The 25,412-nt window shown below is 32.9% G+C and overlaps 2 protein-coding genes across 2 annotated transcripts; both read left to right on the top strand.

The window, feature by feature from the left end:
- Positions 1–12,079: 12,079 nt before the first annotated feature.
- On the top strand, positions 12,080–12,790 carry LOC132048705 (uncharacterized). Its single transcript, XM_059439401.1, has one exon. It carries the CDS (start codon positions 12,080–12,082, stop codon positions 12,788–12,790), a length of 711 nt encoding a protein of 236 aa, XP_059295384.1.
- A 9,100-nt stretch (positions 12,791–21,890) lies between these two features.
- LOC132049763 (transcription factor DIVARICATA-like) lies at positions 21,891–23,977 on the top strand. Its single transcript, XM_059440687.1, has 2 exons — positions 21,891–22,691; positions 23,144–23,977. Exons 1-2 carry the CDS (start codon positions 22,273–22,275, stop codon positions 23,538–23,540), a joined length of 816 nt encoding a protein of 271 aa, XP_059296670.1. The 5' UTR covers positions 21,891–22,272; the 3' UTR covers positions 23,541–23,977.
- The last annotated feature ends 1,435 nt before the right edge of the window (positions 23,978–25,412 follow it).

The raw sequence follows: 25,412 nt of genomic DNA, 5'->3' as shown, positions 1-25,412 counted from the left end.
CTTTTCGGTAATTTGACTCGAGAATACGGTTTAGCCCTAGTTTCTGAATAAGACGTAGAAGCTGCTATCTCCCAGGGTTTTTAGTTTCATAATTCATTCATGGTGATCATTTTGAATATCATGAACTCTGTACGTAATCATTATAGACTTGTGTATTGACATCGCATGAGTCTCAGTCAGTGTATAATCAGATATTGGCTTAAGTTTCATAATTAGAAATAGTTATCATGCTATCGGCTATAGCCCAATCTTAGTCTTGTAAATTATTTAATGTTGAATACCTGTATCTGTATTTTTGGGCCCTAGGCCATAGTTTATGCATACGCATTGCTTGGGCCTGAGGCCACAGTTTTGTGCACATTATTTGGGCCCTAGGCCACAGTTTATATCTACAGTCATATAGGTGATTCTTCATTCAGAAAACAGGGAGTGTTCTTATCTTTGCTCCACATGTTCAGTTCAGTTATCAGTTTTAGTTTCAAACGATCTTTCGACGGTTTGCTTTACATCTTGGTCGATTCAAATGTCTTTGATATCACTTTTTATTACTTGAGGGCCTGCAGTGTGAATACATAGGTTTACGATTCAGCTAGGTAGGGCTGCCCGTATAAGCTGTTTGGTGAGCCCCAGTTCCTTGACAACTTATCACTGCTTTTCGATCTTTGCGATATTTTAGACAGTTATCTTTTCAGTATTTTTAAAGGCTTCATAGACACACTACTACAAATAAGACTTTTAGTGGCAATTATTTAATGGCTATAGACTAATTGTCGCTAATTTATTCCGTAAACACAAATACCTGCGGCAATTTAACTTTGACCGAGAAAAAGTGCTTCTTTATTGGCAATGTAAAGAAATGGTCAGTAAACAATTACTCCTCACAATTAAAATTTGGTCTTCCCTCTAACTTGTTATCCTGTGAAATATTCCCGCCCCGATATATTTACCTAAATTGCAAAACCATAATCTTTGCCACAAAGATACATAATTTTGTGTTTATAATTGTGTTGATTAGATTAAATGAGCATCAAATATGTAGAAATCTGCCCAAATGTAGATTCTATTCTCCTTAAGCACTAGGGTTTCTTGACTAGTAAAAAATTAATTGCTCATTATTCTCTATGCCGTTTCTACCACATTTGCTTTTGCGTCTTTCCCCGGTAAGCCTTATTAATTTTTAACTTTTTTCCCTTTTTGTCTGGCATCCTATTCTATAAGAATCTATATTGACTTTTCGAACTTGAATCTTATCCATTGATGCAATAATGAGAAAAAGAAAGTGAAATTAAAAGTGTAATTTGGTGAATTTGGTCTTGTGGAAAATGAAGAATTCATTTGGTAATTGGACTTGCAATATGGGGATATCACTTGAAATCTCTTTAAGATGCACTCTAGGCACAAGCTCAAGTATGGATTTGAATTTCTTGTTGTAAGTGCAGTATAATTACCAAAAATAATTGTGGGGGAGAATTTTTTGCCTTAGTCTTGTGGATCTTATCCATGTATTCCGAAGGTAAATATCAAAAATATTTTTCTAATGCTTCAACAAAAAGAAAAGAAAAAGAGTATTGCATGTTCTTGCTTGTGATGCCTAGTCTTCCATGCTATCCGTATTTTAAGTTTTCGGTGTGGATGTTGTTATAGCCTATTGTGATGATCAGTAACATACAATTTAGTCTTCACATTTGTAGTATTTGTACTGTAGCAGCTAGCAGTGCATCACCATTGGACAGTTGAAGTAGTTGTTACTAGTTCTGCTAGTGTAAAAAGAATTTGTCGATACAATGATATTGATGTTGATTAACTCTATCTGGTCTAAAGTTTCAACTGGTGTATTTTAGCAGAGAAAATTACTGCTGCCAAGATATTTTATATGAATATGCATTTGATGAATTTGAAAGAGGCTTCTCATTTTTAACTATCTAAGAGTTGTTCATTTACTTTGTTAAAAAAATGGATTAACAACTTGTTCTTGACGTTGCTCTAACTCCCTGTTAATTTATTTCCACAACTGATTGGCAAACAATTTTTGTTGCAAGATGAACTATCATTTCTCGGTACTTTTAACTGCACTTTTCATACATTCAGGATTCTACTATTTCATGAAGGTACCACTTTATTGGGATCTCTATGTGCTAAGAGGATTGGACTCAGACATGATTTGTTTTTAGCTGAAGTTATTTTTAATATCAAGGAACTGCACCAGCATCAGAGTTAACATCTCACTGTCTTGCTGCTTATTGCTTGAACACACCAGATAGGATGCAAGACAATTTAGCAATTGACTGAATAAATTTGTGAAGGTATCAAAATCTTTTTATGATAAGCTGTTATAACAGATCTTAGGTGGCTCCTTTATTTCCATGTCAACATCTTTAATATGCAGTGGATGTAGCTCTTTCTTGTTGCAGGGTGCAAGTGTGTTTCCTAACATCGTTACCACAGTTTCACCAACTTATGCTCAAAAGGTCCGGACTACTCAGGTATAATTTTATGGCCTTAGGACTACAACAAAAAGCATTTTTACCAATAATTAGTAGTAATGCTCTTATTTAGGTCGTACCAGATCGGAATCAGCTGTCTCTGTTGAAGAATATTTTTGGTATTGTTTAGTGACAGTCAAATGGATTAAGGACATGTTTTTGTGTTCCTGTTTGTGTGCTTATGGAAGTATGCTTAAAGTCCACTAGACTGCGCTAATAATTTTCGCCTCTGATTTGTTGCACGAGACATTTAGGAGCATGAAGTTTAAGCTCACAATGAGATTTATAAGTTATTGATGAAGTATAGTTGGCCTTTTGGGAATACATGTTAGCTGGGTCATTGTCTATTTTATTTTTAAAGTCTAGCTAGTATATGGAGGGGAATCTACTCTATTAGAGTTAATGTAGAAGATTTGGACTGCTGCATCACTTAAAGTATACAAAATTTACATCTTAATTGCTATTTTTCTAGAGAAGGGAAAATTTTATCTGTAATCCTAATATTATTCGGCACAAACACTTTCTGCTTTATAAATTTAACTGAGTCTAGAATGAGATTTTGGGTGGGGTAACAATTATGTCATAGCTAGTATCCCAAAATAATAAAATAATAGCAGAAACTCTAGTGTATAAATGCAAATATAACGGGGAGTGTTCGCATAGTTTAGCCATAAAAAATATGTATGATATTTATGTTGAAAAAGCTGCTACACTAGCTACCGCACAGTCTTAAAATCTTCCCTTCTCCTTGAATGTTTGATCAATGTAACCTTTAACAAGTTTTGGTTCATTCTCCCATAAGCCGGTAGAAGTTTGCTAAATAGAATACATGAACATTGGCTGGGATTCATGACGTTTGTTTGGGTTTATGTGTCTATCAGAATTAGTTGTAAAGGTGATAAGGAGTGTTTCGGATCCAAACATGACTGCGGTTATCTGGTACAAAATAATTAGGTGCTTGGCCCGAATTCGGATCCTTCTCAATTGCTTTCAATTTCGAGTTTCGTTGTCAGTCAACTTAGTTCTTTTGAACATGGCTCTCTATTTTGTGCATTGACATTTGAATTATTATCTCTTCATTCGAAATTCAAAGTATCTCTTTTTTGGAATATGGAGGACATACTTTAACACGCCTATTTTCCTGATCACTTAGATCACTCTGCCAATATTATCTTGCAAGTTATGTATGTGAATTGGAAAAACTCTGGTTCTATAATTCACCAAAATAGTTTATTGTGGTGGTGTAACTTTGTTGACTCTTTGTAAATCTGGTGTAGACTTTTGTGCTGCTTAAAGTTGAGAAAGTGCTCCTTACCTTATCAGGTCCTAAGAAGATTCAATTCATACATATAGAGGGAAAGGGATTCCATCGAAACTAATTCATTGTGCATTTTAGTGATGGCTTCCCTTTCAGAGTATTGTCATTTAGGTGCATGGTCACTCATTTGTTCCATTAACGTTTGATTACTTTCTAATATTCCTATCTACTCAAGTGTCATTGTGAATATTACTTTGCATGAAAATTGGTGACGAGACTGCCGCACAAAGCTCAATCACAGCATGCGATCAAGTTGGAGTCGCAAGCATACGATCAAGTGCAGTCGTCACCCCAAGCAGGGCCAGGTATAGCATGTGTTACAATTGATTTTGAAGACACTTGTCTTGTTTTCCCTACAAAAGTTATAGCAGAAACCAATTTGCAGAATTCAAGTATCCCAATATTTGAAGTTTGATTACCATGTAAGTTGTATTAATAGTCTCATATTACCCAGTCATGATGTTAATATTTATTTTACTTTATAATTTCAGGTCATACACTACGAAGTTCAACATTTTGGCATGTGGAAAACTTCATTGTGATCAAGAGTTGGAGAAACTTCAACGCGTCATTCATTGTATAGTATTATAGTTGTTTGATAATGAATGTAATTAGACACCAAATGACACTAGATATTAGACAAGTAGTTTACTGTTTTACGTTTTGATACTTTAAAAATATTGATTAGTAGTTGTTTTGTCTACTGTGGATTTAATGTTTTATGTTTTGACACTTTATAAATATTTATTAGTAGTTGTTTTGTCTACTGTGGATTTAATGTTTTATGTTTTGACACTTTATAAATATTGATTAGTAGTTTTTTTGTCTACTGTGGATTTAATGAAGTGTATGAAGCTTCTTAAAAAGAATCTTGTTATTTTTTTAATGTAAATAGACATCATTGGTACAAAGAAAATTATTAAAATTTCCCATTCTATTGACAAAAATATGGATCTATACCGGCTATAAGAAACAACGGTAAGTACGTGGATTGGACGAATGTGTATATAGTTTTAGCTGCCATTACATTTGCTACTAAAAAGCTTATTTTTACCGGCAATTAAATGTGTCTTTGCAGGCAATAAAATATGCCTTAAAATGTCTGATTGAGAATAAATTTGGAAGCATTTAGTGGCCATTATAATTGCCGCTGACAAATGCTGCTAAAAATCATGGACTTTTAGCGGCAATAATAGGTGTCTTTACCAGCATTCAGTGAAATGGCCGCTAAAACCTTTAGCGACGCCGGCAACACCGGCCAATCACTAATTGCCGGTAAAAGTGTTTGTGGCTATACTTATTGCCGCTAAAGAGAATATTAATTGTCGCTAAAACTCATTTTTATGGTAGTGACATAGTCCAGTCAGTCAGCTATTACTAGACTTTTGATGTGCTACCCTTGTGGGCTATTTATTCAGACTTTTACAGTATTTCCGCAATTAAGATTATTTCAGTCATACTTTTAATGAGATCAGCATGTGTTAGTCTTATTTCCTTATATTAGCATGTTTTGATATCACATAATGGGTTAAAATTTAGGCTATGGGTTGACTCGATCGCGTACGATTTGGCGAAGAGTGCGCAGTATTGCCTTTAGGCACAAGCGTGGTTCGGGGCGTGACAAGAATACAACAACCTGACAACACCATATAACTTGAGCAAACTATGGACTAATTATTGAGTCGAAACTTCACCATTATAAGCACATTCCATGAAAACTAATACTCTATTAAGTAAAAGAATCATATCATGACAGATTTTTCTTGTCTATCTTCTAAGCGGTTTCCTTTAATTGGTCATCTTTATTCTCTTCAGATGTGTATTTGTGATTTCTAATAACATCTCGGAACAGGGGAAAAAAAAAAGTGCAAATAAAATTATTCACAAAAGAATACATAAAGTGAAAACTTTTAGTAGTTCCATAATTGAGAAAGAATAATATCAATCCTGATATTACAATTCATGACTAATGACAAAACGGGTAAAGTTATTCGGATAAGAGCTAGGAAGGAACTAGTTTTGGATTTTGGAGTTTGGACCCCATAAAATTGGGTCCATTTGTGACAACACAATTTATACCAAAACTATCATATCCTAAATTCCAAACAGGTCCTCACTATCCTAGCAAATAGCAGTCATATTATTTTTGCGGAGAATTAAACATGATGATCATCTGATAAATTCATTAGGGTTGTTACTTTCTTTAATTTGGGTCAGTTTAATCATACAAACATCCTTTGTTGCCGATATTTTGTAGTTTATTCAAGTACGAAAAGATTTCGAATTAAACATTTCGAAGATTTGTAGTTTGTAGTTTCTGACAATTTGGGTCACTATTTCGAAGTTGCAACATAAGTCAGTTTAATTATACGAAAAGATCATCTTCAAAATGTTAATATCTTTAATAAAATGATCCTCCAAATCTTCATTATTGAATAATTGAGGATCGAATGATTAGCAGCTCCGCCACTGGCAATACCAAATAAATCTTCATTGAAATTAGGAAAGCAATAAGATACAGGTTGGAAATGATTAGTGATGTACTATGAAACTAGTTTAACTGTGATTATAGAAGAATCGAAAATTATTAAGAAAATTATCTGTCATAAGAGATTGCTAATTAAGCAGTCACGATATGTTATTATGAATTTCACATGCGACAACTAAGTTTGACATTACTTGGACTTTGCAATATCATCAGGCATATATTACTCTCACTTTCATCGTTTGTTTACCGGCAATATCTACGGACACATATTGAATCTTTTTTCTTTTTTCACAAATTTCGTTTTGTGCGTACAGTTTCTTCCTAAGATATTTAGAGAACCGCTTCAAGCTAATTTGATCATGATAATTCCAGATTGCAAAAAAATAAAAAAATAAAATAAAGTAAAAATAAACACACACACACACACAGAAAGAATAACTGTACAAGTAGAAAAAGTCAAATACTCTAATTGAAATAATTAGATAAAAAGACGTTTATTTTTTCACAACTATTTATATTGATATGTGGAAATTTTTAATTCCAACATTCATTAGTTAAGTAGAAACAAACTGACCTTTGTACCTCCATATGTAAATGAATTTTTCTTGATTAAGATTCTGCATCTGCAAAGATTGGGAGTCTAATAAAAAAAACTCGACTCTAATTCAGGAAGCTAGTTATGCCTTTTTAACTGGATTGTGTCAAGTAAGAACGCAAAATCATCAAATTAGATAAAATTAAAAAAAGTGCCATACTAAGCTCACTATTTTGCGGTACCACAAAGTCTTTCACACAATTACGTAATTCCCGTTCTTCTGTGTTATTCATTTTTCTCCTAGGAGAATTAAAACTGATTAATGATTTCCTTTCGGTTCATTTATTTGTCATATTTTTTACATGCTCCTTAAGAAAAAGATAATTTGACTAAATTATCCTTATTTTTTTAATCTCAATTTAGTATTACTTTCTTTTTTTCACCACATTATTCTCTCTCTCTACATTTATTGAGTACAGGTAAAGGTGGAAATTGAGTAGGCGTTTGGCCATGAAAACCAAATATTTTTCACTTTATTTGGAGTTTTAAAGTTGGAGTTGTGTTTGGTTATACTCCTAGTTTTTTTTCAAAGAATATTTGGTTGTTTGAGTGAAAAAAATGGTGAAAACAGGGTTTAAAGTGTTTTCCAAATACAACTTCGAGTTGTATTTGGAATTTTCATGACCAAATGCTGATTTTCAAATAAAGTAAAACAAATTCCAGAAAAAACTTAAAATTCTCATGGCTAAACCGGTTAATAATTAATTATATCATGATTTCTAAAATCACTCATATTCAAATTTTTTGTCCTGATTTTCGCAATAAAAGCCGATTTTCCAAATTTGACCATAATACTCATATTAATGATGTATAGATTCAATGAACTTGGAAATGATTTGAGGAATGAATAGTCAATGTTAAAGGCAAAAGAGGAAAGATAAAATTGTCTTTCTATTGATATGCTAAAGTGGACAAGTAAAAAAAATAAATTATTTTTAGTATAGTGAACAAGTAAAAGTGAACGAAAAGAATAACAATTATTTTTGAATAATCTATTTTTAATAAGAACTAACAAATAAGAAAAAAATGGACCGAAGGGAGTACTATTTATTCAACAAACACGCGACGCCAGCTTTAGTATCGCTGCTCAAGGAAAACCACGGCGACAGCAACTTGTTTCGGTTTCTCCAATTTGAAGCAATCCAATTTCTGTTTGTTAAATATGATCTCTTTGTGCTTCGAGTAGAACCATATACTCCCTTCATCCCATTTTAGTTGGTTACTTTCTCCAATCATAAATGAAAGTGTATTTTTACTATATTATTCTTATCTCTCTCCAATAAATTACATTCTAATCAATATTAGTTACTTTGAAAAACAATTAATGTTAATGATAAAATAGAAAAAAATTAATTAATTATATTTTAGTTTTGTGATAGAACAAGTTTTTTGAAATATATATTTTTAATAATGTGATCAACTATCATGAGACAGAGGGAGTATATACTTTGACTTAAACTTATCTCTCGCTTTTCCCAAGCATCCATTGGTTTAATTTCCTCATTGATTGCCTGGATTCTCTAGATAGGCACATACATGTGCGCGCGCGCATATTGTAACTCGTGACCAAATTCCCCCTTGTTTTCCTCATTTACTAGCTTTGGAAGTAGGATTGCATGCAACTCTAATTTTGCAGTTACATGCATGAGCTTTTCGCTTCACAAGTATTGTTCTATTCCATATTATTTGGTCATATTACTAAAATTATATGTCCAAATTATTTATTCATTTACAAAATTAAGATAAAATTAATTACATATTTTCTATCTTATCCTTAGTATTAAATGTTCTTCAAAACAGTCAATATTGATTAGAATGTATTTATTAGAGAGAGATTGAGATAAGGTAGTAAAATACAATTTATGATTTGTAATTAAGGGTGCAGTAAATAATATGGGATATAAGTGATATTCTCTTAGGAAGTTCTGCTTCTCTGATATTTCCTATTGTTAAATCTAGGGAGAAAGAGACGTTTTTCTAATGATATTGTTTTCTACTTCTATCATTATTGAACTTACCTTTAATTTCAATTTGATAGGTTTTCTATCCCATAATACCCTATTGTCAAATTAAAATTCGCAGTGAAAAATATGTAAGAAAAGTAATGTTGCTGGCTGGGTTCGAATTTGCGTTGGAAGGGGCAGAGCCACGCCCAATAATCACTTCATTCACTCCAACTTGATAATAAATATGACGAAATACACTTAAATACATTCAAAATATAAGGAGAAGAAGCTAGGAAAAATATATAAGAAAAGTAATGTTGTTGGCTGGGTTCGAACCTGGGTTAAACCACTCCAACTTGATGTATTTTGATATAGCTACGAATGGTAATTTACAAAATCATTGTAGCTACTAAATATAAATAAATTAAGAGGTAGTTATTATCAATAATTACCTTTTAGAAGAATCTACAAAAAGTAAAAACTTCCTTTTTCATTTCAACTATCCGATCTTAACTCTAGCTACTTAGTAAAATTAGTAAAACTCCATTAGTTGGTAACTCAGAAATGCTAAAGAACTTGCGTTAAAAGGCATGGAAATTAATGCTAGTTCTTTTGTGAATTTCGATCCAATAATTTAATGTTGCTCCCTTTGAAATTAAGAAATCACGGCTAAATTGACTGTTTTTCCACTGTTGATCTATGAAATCAGAATAAGACCTCTGAGTAAGAAATTTTTGATACTATCAAGGGAGTCAAACGGGCGGGTTGGATTGAATTTGGGTAGATTAAATGGACTAAGTTAATAAATGGGCAGATCATTGTTATTTGAAATTAAGAAATCACGGCTAAATTGACTGTGTGTCCACTGTTGATCTACGAAACCAGAATAAGACTTTTGAGCAAGAAAGTTTTTATACGATCGTGGGAGTTAAATGGGCGGGTTAGATTGAATTTGGAAAGATTAAATGGATTAAGTTACTCCCTCCGTTCCATAATAAGTGGTGTTTTAGGCCTTTTCATTTTGGTTCAAAATAAGTAGTGTTTTGGGATTTCAAGAAAAAATTGATCTTGTTTTCCTAAACTTACCCTTATTTATAATCAAGAATCATTAAATAGCTTTTCTTTTTCTAGGCATTAATTAGGAGTATGTTAGTAAAAACACTCATAATTTTCTAGGAGTGAGCAATTTTTTAAGAGGTGTGCATAAGCTAAAAACACCACTTATTATGGAACGGAGGGAGTAATAAATAGGCAGGATATTGTTACTTGGGGTGAAATGGGTTAGGCTAAAAAGCGAGTCTTAAATCAATCAATCCAATTCTTACTAAGTTTTAATTTCTTGGTTTGTTCTTGTCTAATTTTTGAAGTACCTAATAATTTTTTTCTTTATTATGGTTATATATAACATATCAAATAGAATGAACGTCTTTTTGAAATATTTTGATAAAGTTTTTTTATGATTCCATTTGGGTTATATATCGATCTAATAGATGACGGACGTCAAAATGGGATAAATAGGGGGGGACCACACAAACTTGAATGAAATGGGCGAATTCGTTTTACGCTAATTTTGTCACCCCTACTATCAAGTCACCAAAAAGACATTTATTTATAGGTAATCTTCCTTAAAATATGACATTTATAATATTGAAAACAAGATAAGCTATCTCACTACTAGAAACATAGGTTTTTCCCACCGACATTCAGTGAGAAATTTGTGCTATAAAACATGATTTTTTCACCTTATTTTTACCGAACCAGCTCACTAGAAAAACACATGGTGGAAACGGGTTTCATTGAAATGCTGAGAAACTTTCTATTTTTTTTTTGTGTGAAAACACTACTATTTAAGTTTTTTCCACCGAATATCAGTGTGAAATAACCACTGAACATTTTTCGTTAGGAAATCAGTGAGAAAATAGTAATTTTTTAGTAGTGCCTACCATCACAAAATTGACCTGATAGTGTAAAAATTCTTATATATATATATATATATATATATATATATATATATATATATATATATATATATATATATATATATATATATATTAAACTCGCTAATTGTAATATTTTTCTTAGGATATATGTAGGGACTAAGACAAACAATATTAAGAAATTGACATTTAATTTTTTACATCGTGTTACATGCGTAATTTACGGAACCGTGAATGATATAAAGAGAACTAGCAGTTCGCTTTATCATCCAAAAAGAAGATGTAACGCTCGGTATGTCCAAGTTACCAATATACTCTCTCTGTTTCATAATAAGTGGTGTTTCAGTTTATGCACACATCTTAAGAAATTATTTATTCCAAATTATGAGTATTTTTGTTAACATACGCTGGGAGAACAAGATCAATTTATTTCTTGAAATCTTAAAACGGCATTTATTTTGAAACAAAATGTAAAGGCTAAAACACCACTTATTATGAAACGAGAGAATTTTTTTTTTTTTTTTTTTTTTTGAAGCAACCACTAAGCAGCTGCCTAGTGGCATTAATCAATCATTTACAATCAACACACAAAACGACAATCCAAAATGGAAATCCAACACAACACTAAAAGGAAAGTAGATTCTCTTGGATGCACAGATCTAGTGGAGAATTGCATAAGCTCAACTTTCTTCACCCTCTGATTTCACACTTGAAGCTCTGCTCCGCAGCTCCTCAATCTTCAAACCCAGGTATATTGTTCTATTCCTTCAAGTAGTTGTGTAGACTTGTAATAGTAGGATTTCCCTCTTTGTAATCTCAGAATTGATAGCCCGCATGACACATTTTCAGTGGATTTGATTTCTGCTTACTTGAAGAAATCCCCTTGTTTGTTGTGCAAAAATCCTTCCGACATTTACATCGCTCTTAGAATTGAATGTTTGTGTGTCTTGATTAAGTAGCTCTGAAAAAACCATTTATATGTCGACCCCATTTATTATATGTCCCTCAAACCTCTCACCACAGACATGGTTAACAACTACTTTGAGAATTTCTCTACCAATATATATATTACTCCTCTTGAAAATAATTATTCAAAGTTGTAGTAAACCAAAATTGATTAGAATTTGGTATTTTGATTCATCTAATTAAGATTTATAGTCAAATATATAGGAATAGGTTTTTCTGTTTTGAGTTAAAGTAGGTTTCATACCATTATAAATAGGGTGTTTGTTAGCTATTTTCATAACAAAAGATAACAAGAAATATTGTGGAGATTGCAGAGCATTCAGAGCGACCAACACTAAGAGTGAAAATGTCATCGTCAGAGCTGTTGCCCCTTCCTTGGCTCATCGAAGCGAGCACCTATAATGTGAAAATTGGCAACGACACTGTCATCACAACAGTTGCTGATCGTGAAACTATTGTCAACAGTAGCATCTCGGAACTAAAGAGTGAATTGAAGAGTACTCCAAATCCATTTGTTGGAATTGATGTGGTAAATAATGGAGATTTATTGCTGTTTCATGTGAAAAAACGGTGCCTAATAATTCAATTTAAGCGCATGGTGGTCTTGGATAATCAAACTGATATCCCCCAGTCTCTTAAGGAGTTCCTGAATGACCGAACTATTACTTTTATAGGTCCTAGAAACATAAGCCAGAAATCTACACTCTCATATGATACTGCGAGAGTCTTATATGATATAAATGGAGCTTCCATCCACAGGAAATTAGAACTTGGTAGAATTGTGGATGTTGGTTATTTGGCTGGCAAGCTTTTGAAGAAGCCAAAGCTGCTGAGTAGTACACTAGAAGAGGTGATGGCTGAAGCCAACGTTGATATTAAGAAGCCTGTCATTAGTGAAGGCTCAATACGTCCTAATTGGCAATCGTCTTCTGTTCTTTCGGAGGAGGAGGTCAAATTGGCGATGTATGAAGTCCATTCATGCTATCAAATTGCAAGCAAGCTTAACGATGCGACAAGTGCAGAACAACTCAAAGATAAAAGAAGTATCGTTAAGTAACCTTTGTTCTGTAGTTGTTATTTATAATGCCGTTAACCAAACTGCTTTTAAGTCTTAGTTCTGTAATATCATATGATATTGTTCTTTTAAGACTTTAAACTGAAATGATTGTTAGTAATTTTCTCTATTGTATGGACTCACATATTAATATATTTATACATAGATATGCTATTATTAAAGGAGTCCATTTTATGATCTAATTAAAGTATTGAAATATTTGGACTTATAAAATAAATATCAATTATTATGGGGGTTACTTTAAATAAGTAGAAAATCATTGGCCTTTTCTTGGTGTAACGGTGGAGACTTATATATATATATTTAAACTTTTTTCGAAAAGGCACGTAAACGTATTATATAAGGATGTGATCCCTAAGCCCGAACAATGAATAATCTTTCTTTTCTACTCCATCTATGAGAAGAAACAAATAATGGCAGTATCCAAACTTAGAAGATCCCTATCTCCTTCAAACAATTCTTGCAATAGAACAAGGTTAGTGTTCCTACAATTATCGTCTATCGATTTACATGTGATTCTTGGACTTTGTTTTCTATCAATGATCTCTTTCTCGAGAAGGTTATGTTCCATCTCCCCCAAAATGTCCTAGGAAATTTTCGAACAAGCTTGAAATCACTAATCATTCAGATAGTTATAACATCGATGGTTCGAATATAATTCATCTACGCTAATCAAGATTTTTCTGAGGCAGCATTTCTAGATTCATACGTGCAGTTTCCCTCTTGATATTTGTTTAATATCAAGCAACCTAGTAAAGAATTAATTGTTATGTTGTTTGTATAAAGAAGTACTGCATTATCTGATGATATATATTACTTCCTCCGTCCCATAATAAGTGTCATCATAGTCAAAAACACGCATATTAAGAAACTAATAATACAATGTGAAGTTTATCAAATTACCCTTATATAATAAAAATAAATTACTTATACCTTTTGATTAGAGCATGTATTCAAGAAGTAAAACTTTTGACATTAAGAAGGTTGAGAATCCAACAATATCAAGTTCTTATCGAACAACCTTTCCAATTATCATTTAGATGTTACTTTTTTTATTCTAATCAAGATTTATCTGAAAAAGCATTTGTAATTTATGTCTTGGTTTCCCTCGTGACATTTGTTTAATATCAAGAACCTAGTAAAGAAAATTATGTATAATAATGAAGTACTTATTATGGGGACGGATAACTATAGCATGTGAACCAAATGAAATAAGTTTAACTCAAATAAATGATCATACAAAGGCAAGTGGAGAATGGTGAGGTTGGGCGTGCTATATTATGGTTTTAGTTATGTCCACTTTGCAGCCACAATCACTGGAATTCGGATGCTATTCATGAATTCATCAGTTCATTATATTAGGGGCCTGTTTGGAAAGTTATTTTGGAATGGGAGTTGGCGGAAATTCGGTGTAATTATAGAGTTTCATTATATGCGTGTAATGTAATTGAATGGGTATACTCCTATTTTTTTTTGTGCTCCGTCGATATTCCCATGCCTCTGTAAGCATTTAAATTTATTGGGCTTAAATCTACAAAATGACTTGGACTGTGTGTTAGTTTCAACATATATATATATATATATATATATATTAGTCTAAATAGTCAATGTAATTGGATAATATTTAAGTTCAATAAATATAAATTAATTGAAGTCTAATTTTGTCGAGCTAGTCCATTTAATTGGATAACAAATGTTGAGCTTATTATGATCTCTCTCATTTTTTTTTTTTGGGCACTGAATGTCTTTCAAAGGCACTGGTCTTTAATTTTTGTCTCTCAAATTGTTGGTCTTTAATTTTTAACCTTCGCCTAAAAACACATGAGTTCCTGGTTCGAATACCCGCTAAGTTAAAAAAAAAAATTAAAAAAATTTGCAAGATAGAGTTTTGGATTCAAACTCTACCTTAGAGTTTGAACCGTATAAGGCAGAGTTTGGGCAAAAGTCTGCCTTAAGGCAAAAGTTTGCCTTAAGACCTAACTTTTGCATAAATAGGTCTAATTTTGCTGCAAATTTCTGCCTTATGAAATTCTTGTTATTTTTATTGAGTCGGAATTCGAACCCAGAACTTCAGGATATTAGGAAAAGGGCAAAAATTAAAGACCAACAATTTGAGGTGCAAAAATTAAAGACCAGTGCCTTTGAAGGGCAATCGTAAATGATATTTTAATTAGCACAAGATGTCACGTTATCACCATTTTTGGCGCCATGTGTCAAATGAAATGATAGGATCCTCATTGAGTCATTGTTCATGAAAGTCGTCAAACAAGAAGCAGAAGGGAAAATAAAAAAATGAAGCTATTTTTCGGGTTGAAGTATTTGGTCATACAAAGCCAATTTTTTAAGGGTAACTTACGTAAATAACTATTTTTTAATGCTTGCTTTCAATCTGTAGCTACATTTTGCTATTCACAATTCGTAGCTACATTGGGCTATTCACTACATGTTTAGGTATTTTTAATTTGATGTATTTCAGTGTTTAAATACACCGTTAAGTTGTATCCAACATTATTTGATGTCACATGTATTTGATTGTATTTATACATCCATCTTAATATGTATGAATACACGTGTATTCAAAATGATGCATTTAAGTGCATTTAAATACACGAGTTGTATTTTATTGTATTTATATATTGATGTATCCTTTTGTTTTGGTTGTATATAGATAATTCAAACAATATATACGGTCAAATACACCTAGTTTTTCCAAAATACAAGTTATTCATCAATATAATTTCTCTAAATACATGTGTATTTAAAACGATTGTATTCACATTTAAATACACGACGTAGCTATGTATTTTATTGCATTTATATATTGATGCATCCTTTTGTTTTGGTTGTATTTGATTGCACATAGATCATTCAAACAATACGTACAATCAAATACAGCTAGTTTTCCCAAAAATATAATCAGCCAAATACATTAAACTTATATTTACACTAAAAAAAATGACGAAAATACACTCAGATACAAGGAAAAAAAAAAATCTTCGGTTAAATACAAAAAAAATACACTTAAAAAATGATGAATACATTCAAATACAATCAGATCTGATATACAAGGAGGAGAAGAAGCCATAGATTCCGGTCCAATCTCCAATCAAATGCAAAAAAATTACGCCTAAAAAATGACGAAACACTCAGATATGAGATCTTATGTTATTCACGGATTTTGATTTCTTCGATGTGCGTGAATCTCCACGCGCCGTTGCCGAGTTTGAACTCCAAAATGAATAGCCACTCAACGCCAGCAACGGTGGTGCCGCCACATCCTTTCCAATTTCCCGTCATCAGCCGTTGCTGCCACACCAAAACAAAGATCCCAACATTGTTGACAGAAGACAGACATGAAAAGGAAGTGTGGAGAAAAAGAAAAAGAAAAGTTTCAGATTATAGTAGTACCAAAAGCTAGAGAGAAATAAGAGGTGGACCGGTTGGATGCATTAATACTTCCTCAGGATTTAGGGTTTCGGTTTGAGATTGAGATTGTTCAACGGCGCTGTAGGTTGAGAACTCTTTAAGGTGATATGATTTTTCTAATTTTGGAGGACAGAGGGGGTTGAGGGAGAAATACAAGCCATAAACCTAATGTATCTGGTATAGCTATGGATGATAATTTATAAAATTACCTCTTAGAGATAGCCATGTCAAAATATAAATAAGTTAAAAGAAAGTTGCTATCAATAATTACCTCTTAGAGGTAGCTATGCCAAGTAATTATTCCATTTTTTAATATGAAATGTGTGTATACATGCTACTACATGTCAATTTCAATCAGTTTAGGTGTTTTGTGCCAGCAATTAGCAGCCCGATTTAATATGCCATGCCAATTTATCGTTAAAATTTTAAGAAAATACTTGGGCTAAGCCCAATAACTACCTTATGGGGCTTTACAGAGAAGAGATAATGGCTTATATAGAAGAAGCCCAAATGAATGGTGCTTCCTTGTGTGGGCTTCTGATCAATGAGCCTTGATGGGCAATTTGCAGGATTGACTTCGCTGGGGGTGGTCTTTAATTTTTGGCCCTCAAATTGGTGGTCTTTAACTTTTGGCCTTCGCTAAAAATTTCTTGATTTCGGGTTCGAACCCCCATTCAGTAAAAAATTAAAAAAAATTCGCAAGGTAGAGTTTGGATTCGCAAAGCAGAGTTTTGGCCTTAAGGCAGAATTTGCAAATGGACAGAATTTTGCAAAAGTCTGCTTTGCGAATCCAAAGATTTGCCTTGCAATTTTTTTTTTTTTTTTTGAGCTGGGGTTCGAATCCACAACCTCAGGGTATTAGGCGAAGGACAAAACTGAAAGACCACTAATTTGAAGGACAAAAATTAAAGACCACCCCAAATGAAGGACAATCCGCGCAAAAAAATGAGCCTTGATAGTATATTATTTGTTCTGTTGTTTAAAATAGTTCTTAATTCAAAAGAAATGTTCGAGTTCGACACTATTGTCTAATTAACCACACGTACTAGAGGGAGCTAGTGTTGGACATTAGCCATGAAGGGAGGTTAAATAGTAATGTTTAGGGCTAACTTGAAGGGTGGTCTTAAACTTGTGATCTCATTTGGTCCATGGACAAAATTTCAAAGTTTAATAAGTTTTGCTCTATGGACAACACTTCTTAACTTTTGACTTTGAAGAATTGCCTTTGAGACAAGTGAGGGTCAAAAATTCAAGACAATCAATTCTCAAGATCATTGAGTGTAATTTTCACTAATTTGAAGGCGAGGATTTACGTTCCCAACCCATTCGATACCATTGATTTATATGCCTTCATTCCATGTATGGTATATATTATATATAACAAGTGAATCTGTTCGCGCTTTGTTGGATCTCCAAACAATTAATTAATACATGAAATCATTAATCTTTTTTGTTAATTTAGTAGAGATAAGGGAATAAAATATTTATATATTATGCATAAAAAGATTACTTTTACAAGTTGATTAAATAAAAAATACAAATTAATACTTTCTCCGAAAAGCTCAAACACTGCATATGACTAATTCCCCGTTAATAACCTAACCTTTACAAGCAATTAGTTAGTGAGGCATCAACATCAGATGCTTTTTGGCTACCACACCCATAAACTCGACAAAACCTCAGAAACATTAGCAAAGAGAATGATGGCAAATTTACCAGTGTTAGTGGAATCTTTCATGACTTAAAATTCTATTCTAAATGTAGAGCAAAATGGAATGTCAACACTACTTTAATTACACATAAGATTTCAGTTCCACTATTTCTCTCCCAATATACGTGGTTCAACCTCGACCTAGTGGTAGATAATAGTCTTTGCGGATTGATCTTTACTCTCCATATTATATATACGGAAAAGACTCAAATATGCCATCCAACTATCGAAAATGGCTCATTTATCTTACTTCGTCATAGTTTGGCTCATTTATCCATCGAACTATAGAAATGACTCATTTATGCCATCGAACTATAGGAAATGGGCTGCGTTTATCTTCTTCGTCAATAGTTTATTTCATTTATCATTTATACATCGTTACCAAAATGACTCATCCATGCCATATTTTATTAAAGCTGGTTTTACAATACCATATATGACACGTGGCCTCCAACTAGATTATGGTTGTGGGTGGGTAAGGTGTATGAGTCGGATTTTTTATTAATTTGGTATTTAAAATTGGGTTGGTTTAATTAAATGACGTAGACCTCTAATTGGAAGCCACGTGTCATATATGGTATTGTAAAACTAGCTTTAATAAAATATGGCATGGATGAGTCATTTTGGTAACGGGTGATAACATAAATGAGTCAAATTATTGATGAGTGGCATAAATGAGTCATTTCCTATAGTTCGATGGCATAAATGAGCCATTTCCTATAGTTCGATGGCATAAATGAGCCAAACTATTGACGAGTGGCATAAATGAGCCATTTTCGATAGTTGGATGACATATTTGAGCCTTTTCCGTTATATATAATAGCATCTTTCATGAATAATATTTGAAAAAATATCTGCAAGTAAGGGTTTAGATTACATATTCAGTGTATTATTTCAACTTCAACTTAAGAAAGAGAATTTTAAGTTGAAAAACTAGTTTGAAGCGTAATGGTTTTCACTAATTATATTATTTATTTTTATTTTTTTTCAAATAAAATTCATGTCCAACTACAATCACGTTCAAATATTCTGTGATCAATATCAACTTTAATTTATTTTTCAAGTTTGACCAAATATTATCCAAACGGCCTCATGTGTGATAACATGATGAGATTGCCAACTTTACCTCATATTAGAAGACAAGCAAGGATTTGAACTAGAGGTGGAATTACCTTGTTCAAAGAGAATTAATTGAAATTCCTTCTTCGAAAAATTACAATATGCACAAAAGTTACAAAAAATTATATATATCTATTATATGTTGAATTCTCTTTACATTTTCGTGTGTTAAAAGATTTCCAATACTATATCTATTAATTAACAATTAACAAAGCTAATCACACTACGAGACAAGCTTCAAGGTTAAAACAATTACTTCTTTAAAAAAAAAACAATTAGTACTACGTGCTAGCTTCTTGAAAATTAAGATACTCTCCTGTCTCCTAGCTAGAAATTCAAGATTCGAATTCGTTGTTCTCAAAATGTATAAAGCAAGAGATATGAGATGCGACTCTCACCAATCCACTAAGCTAAACACGAACCCATTCTGACTTTTTTTTTTCTTTCTGCTCATTGATTAATACTTTTCCATCTACATTTCTGTTTAATTTTTTCAAAGGAGCTTGTATTGTATTAACTAGCATTTGACTTCTACGTATATACTAGACGTACCCCCCGGTGCTTAATTTAAATAGCAAAAGTATAAAGGGACTTGTATTTAGGTCATGAGTTTGATATAATGAGATCTCTTACCCTCTTACAATTTGAATAGAAGAAAATGTCTTTTCAGATCTCTTATGTGTTTTTCTTTAGATCTCTTGTTTGTAAAAAATAAAAATCTCTTGTAAAAAGATTATAAAAATAAAAGAAGTTTGTTAAGGATCAAAAAACCACTTCTACCCGAATTTGAGCCCCGACAGCGACATGCAAATTAAGCCTATCATTTAAATGGAGAAGGGTAGAGAGACCCTCTCGTCATCCTGAGTTTTGAAGACTATGGTCAGTCCTAAGAGTTGGCCCCACACAAATTTCTAGTTCATAAGGAAAAGACAATTAAGTATTGTGTATAGTAATTTTCTTGACAGAAGAAGAAAAAGCCCTTGCACACAACATTGACCAAAAACCATTTACAACAAAGAGAGAGATTAGACAGAGGGAGGGAGGTAAATTAATCAATACATCATTTTGTGGGGAAAAAAACAGAAGAAAATTAACTTTAGGAATGCTGCCAATTTAATACAGTTGAATCTACGGTAGCGAGAGAAAAAGTTCAAAAATAATCTATAGTACTTAATTTGAAAAAGAATTAACTTTAGGAGTGCTGCCAATTAAATAGGTACAGTTGGACATTCATTTGTTTCTTGTAGGTCGGGGAGTGGGGCGTGTGGGGGGGGGGGGGGATTCTGGAAGTGTAGTTTTTTATCCCTTTTTTATTTTTTGTTTTTGGTTTACCAAGTCCAATTATATAACCATGTTACCGACCACACCAAGCAACCACTTCACAGTTTGTCAGAAAATAAATATATAAGAATTCAAACTTAATTATCTAATAGTGTATCAACATATTGACACATCGCATTTATTTTCAATTATTCTCGCTGATCTCCAATTTCGTACATTTTACGTACATTTCAATGATTTCATAAGCTTTGAATCTATAGGTAGCTATTTTGGACTAACTAAACAATGGTAGAAGTTGCAGTAATGACCGCTTTGACATGCAAAGAAAGTAGACTTTGCACATGTAACCACTTTGACACACCAAAAATGATTAGCCTTTCTATTCTAACCTCCATCACACTTTCTCCTTTCAAGGAGTAAATTTTTACCATAAAGTTGCTGGTTAGGAAGGGATCTTATTCATGTATTATCAAGATAACCAGTATTATGTATCATGTTTGGTAGCATTATAGTTGCTACGCATAAAATTCAGCCACCAAGTATACGATGGGTCATTTGCATTTTTGGCCCTATTTGTGCTGGTCTTTAATTTTTGTCTTCCAAGACAAATAACTTTTTTCGCACGATATAAATTTATATTTTAAATCATAATATCTCATAAGTTATCTTTGGTCTTTCTTAAAGAACTTATCTTGTACTGGCATAATAAGTTCCATTTTGATTGACTAAAATTAAAGACCAACCCATTTGAAGGGACAACCGTACAATTTGTACAGTACAGTGTTTGGTTTATAATCCCGCATGACTAGAACATGCAAGGTAAAAATGAAATAACTAAAATATGAATTACTAATACATGAATAATTAAACCTTGCAAAACTAATTTTATATTACAAATACTTGCATATCTCTAACCAGAAATCAAACAACACCTTAATTAGTAACTAAACCTTCACCCAACAAAAAAAAAAAAAAAGAAGAAGAAGATTAGGATCAATGTCTATGCTATTGCTGTCCTCAATGTTTTATTGTGTCCCAACTGGAAGCTCTGTGGGCAATGACAGGTTGTCCTTTCTGTCTTAGGACTGAGGATCTCTATCTCGACACACCCAAAAGGACCTCCCACATAAGCCAATGACATCTGGACACCATATTTTTTACTCTCTCCAAAATAGTAATTCGCGTTTGTTTATCTCTTCACCCCAATTTATGTGATTGTATTTGAGTAGAAATAAAATTTGAAAAAAAAAAAGATTGTGTGACTATTGATGATCCACTAAAAATTAGAAGTTTATGAATAGTACAAAAAAATGTCATTCTTTTAAAATAAAAATAAATTAAAAGAAGTGGGACACATCAAATGCGACTAAAAGAGTACTAATGACAATTTTTGAAATTTGTCCAAAAAGGAACAGTAACACCTTTCTAAGAATACTTAAGGTGAATTTCACAAATGCATACCAAAGTACTATAATATTGAAATTGCGGAGCCAAAAATTTCAATTTGGATACGATAATTAAGTATATACCAAAGTATGTCTCAATTTCTGTACAATAACTCTATTTTTTTTTTAATTAGTGTAGCTTCTCCTACACTTGTTTATTTTATAGGTGTCTATCTGAGCTTTAGATCTGCTTAAGACCTCAAATGCTTTATAGTATTTCACTTGCAAGATCTACTTTTGTTTCTACAGTTTCTTGAATTCTCCTTGGGTTTTGGAAAGTTGGGTGGTCATTTCTAGATTCCTCAACTTATACTATATACTTTTCAAAAAGACTTATTCAGATTCCCTTCAATTGCTTCTTCTTGATGCCATAAAAACAAACCCCACTTCTCATCATTTTTACCAAGAAAAACACAACTAGGCTGCCACTTCTCCTTGCTGGTTGTGCTAATTATTTTGTATTTCTATATTAACAAGAAAACATGAGCATGGAAATGGGATTTCTTAGAAACTCAAATTGGTTATTTGAGGAGAGCAAGGAAACAAGATGGACTGCTGAAGAGAACAAGAGGTTTGAGGATGCACTCGCTTTATTCGATAAGGAGACTCCGGATAGATGGTATAATGTAGCGGCTATGATCCCTGGAAAGACTGTGAATGATGTTATCAAACAGTATAGAGAATTGGTAGAAGATATTAGTGATATAGAGGCAGGGTTAGTACCAATACCTGGCTACACAACCAGTAATAATTCATTCACATTGGAGTGGATCAATCATGATCAAGAAGAAGGCGTCTTCCACGACTTCAACAAGCAATTCTATGGTCCATCTGGCAAGAGAAATCGATCTTCTGAACAAGAACGCAAAAAGGGAGTCCCGTGGACTGAGGAAGAGCACAGGTGATTCATTCTGCTAGCATCAGAAAACTAGTCATTATTGTTACAAAAACTTTATAATTTAACATTGTTGAGTTGATTTCTCAAACGGTCACTCAACTGATCATAATTATCTCAGGAAGTAACTTTTCTTTGTTTTGTAACAGAAAAGTCAGTTATTATCATTTCATGTTATATCTACCGAAAATATCACTTGAATTGGTTGCGTGACTTTTCTATTACAAAATAAAGAAAAGTGACTTTCTTAGATATTACCAATAGTTGAGACTTGAGACCGTCTGAGAAATCAACTGTAACATTGTCTCTCTGCTATGTATTATATGTGGTTATTGATTTTACTAGAACTAAATGTTTTTGGAATGCAGAGTAGTGTAATTCATCAATTTTTTTCTTTCTATTCTATAGATGATTCTGTTTCCAGCAAATTTTGAAATTGTTCTCTACATTTTGATCAGGCAATTTCTGTTGGGGCTGAAGAAGTATGGAAAAGGAGATTGGAGAAATATCTCTCGCAATTTTGTGATCACGAGAACTCCAACACAAGTAGCTAGTCATGCTCAGAAGTACTTTATCAGGCAGCTGTCCGGGGGTAAAGATAAGAGAAGATCAAGCATACATGATATCACAACTGTCAATCTTACAGAAATTAAATCTCCCTCGCCCGAGAATCATACATCTTCCAGTTCCCTGGACAAATGTGTTCCTTCTCCACCGAAAGCCTTGTGTGAGTATAATTTGCCAAATCAAGAAGCAGATATAGGATTCTTGACATATGGACTAAAGTTGCATGAACATGGCATGCATAGTGTTAAACTGCAGGGACTTCAGTTTGGTCAGTACAATATTTTGTGATGTCCATATTTCTTAAGAAAAAAGACAAAATAAGTGCCACTACCAAGAATTAGATATCCTTCAATTAGTTCATATTCCTGAGCTCTGGAACTAAAGTGGGCAGCTCATTTAAGAGAGCTATGACATGAGCTATTAGCTATTTCTTTAACCTGATCGACCATCTGCTGTCTTCTCGAGTGTGTTAGAGGTTTGATTAAAGTATATTGGAAGATTAAGCTAATTATGAAGCTGCCACGATGATTCATAGAGTTCAGCAAGCAAATGTCCGAGCTGTAGAAGGCTCAGTGAGAAGGCTGAGCACTGTTTCATGTTAATATTACTGGTCATTCAAGATGGTTAGCAATAAGTCAAGTAATTAAAGTTCCTTAAGAAAATTGTGGTAGTTTTAGTTTGTAGTTCCTTGTTTTCATCTCTGTAGAAGAAGCACTATTACAGCTTGCGTTTGTATTCATAATTTATTTCATTTTGTTCTTTTGCTCTTTGTTACAAGGGAAAGAAAAAAACGTAATTGTCATTTAGGGGGAAGACCTTGAATTCAATAGCCTAGTTCATAGTGCACTTCTTACATGCACAAGTAGACCTGATTAAAAGTAGAGAAACTTAAGACCAAAGGGCTAATTCACAATTTGGGGCTAGTGCAGGATTTTCCCTTGTATGAGACAGAAGATAGATCGCTAAGTTAAGATAGTCGTAAGGAAAATGACTTTTGCTTCCCATTTTGATGAAAAAACGTTAATGGTAACCAAACTTATGAAAGTAACTTCCTCATGGAAAATATTTTCCTACGAAATGACTTTCGTAATCCGTGGTACCAAAGTTACCTCATCCTAATAAATGGTGAGTCAATATCCACTTCATCGAGTAACATGTTAAGCTCTGGTTACTTTCATGTGAATCAACTTGACAGAACAAATTTTATCCCCTACAGGGGCAGGGCTAACTGATATGTTCCTAAGGGATTCTAAACAGGAAACGTCAACTTCACAAGATACTTGATGCTCTCTCTATGTTATTCTTCTCCTTTTTCTATTTAAAGAGAAGACAGATAAAATTTGAATGTTTCTCAGTAAACAGTTCATCAAAATTACTTGTCATCGGTGATAAACTAATCACTTCCCTTCGATACAATGCCCTCTACTTATAGAACATAGGTGTTCTTATAACCTGTTCATGGAGAAGTGTGTTAATTTGACCGATTTATTTTCATCTGCCTAAGTCTTAGTGACAAAGTTGCTCGGTATCCTATGCTAGTGGAAGGTAGTAGATATTTCGTAATGCAATCGAGGTGCCCTAAATCTGGCCCTGGACACCAATGATAACTTGATTTCTGTATTTAAGACGCTTAGGGGTCATTTGATCGCTGGTCAGAGTTATGCTGGTATTAGTAATACATGAATTAGTTATGCAGGTATTGATTATGCATAAATTAGTTACGCAGGATTTAGTTATATCCTCTACCCTGCCTGCATAAAATAATACATCAATTGACTCATAACTTGTACCTGCTTTATTTATGTGGAATTATAGAATCATAACCAAACACCATGCTTGATGTGCTGAATTTTAGACAAATCAACTAAAAAGCTACCAAATAGGGTATGCTAGCTTTAATACCTGATACCTCCTTTCCAAACCAGCAACCAAACGACCCCTTAATGTTTAGTGGAATTAGGAATTAATAATTTAAGATCTAATGATTAGAGACCACAAAAGAGGAGCTTAGCGATTGTTAAGGTTAGGAAAACACTACTTTAAAGAAGCTGTACTATTATGTTTCATTAGTGACAATGCTACTTTACATAACTATTTTGTCTACCATCAAGCTAAAACAGCCACCAGCTCCTCCTTGTGTTTAAATGATTATTCAAATTT

Source organism: Lycium ferocissimum, chromosome 3, assembly GCF_029784015.1.
Source record: "Lycium ferocissimum isolate CSIRO_LF1 chromosome 3, AGI_CSIRO_Lferr_CH_V1, whole genome shotgun sequence".
Lineage (NCBI taxonomy): Eukaryota > Viridiplantae > Streptophyta > Magnoliopsida > Solanales > Solanaceae > Lycium > Lycium ferocissimum.
This window is presented reverse-complemented; position numbering and strand designations above follow the sequence as displayed.

Bases quoted from the DNA above. Each gene is read 5' to 3' on its own strand.
- LOC132048705 (XM_059439401.1), top strand. From the start codon at position 12,080: ATGTCATCGTCAGAGCTGTTGCCCCTTCCTTGGCTCATCGAAGCGAGC.
- LOC132049763 (XM_059440687.1), top strand. From the start codon at position 22,273: ATGAGCATGGAAATGGGATTTCTTAGAAACTCAAATTGGTTATTTGAG. The intron at 22,692-23,143 runs GTGATTCATTCT...CATTTTGATCAG, and splicing joins TGGACTGAGGAAGAGCACAG to GCAATTTCTGTTGGGGCTGA.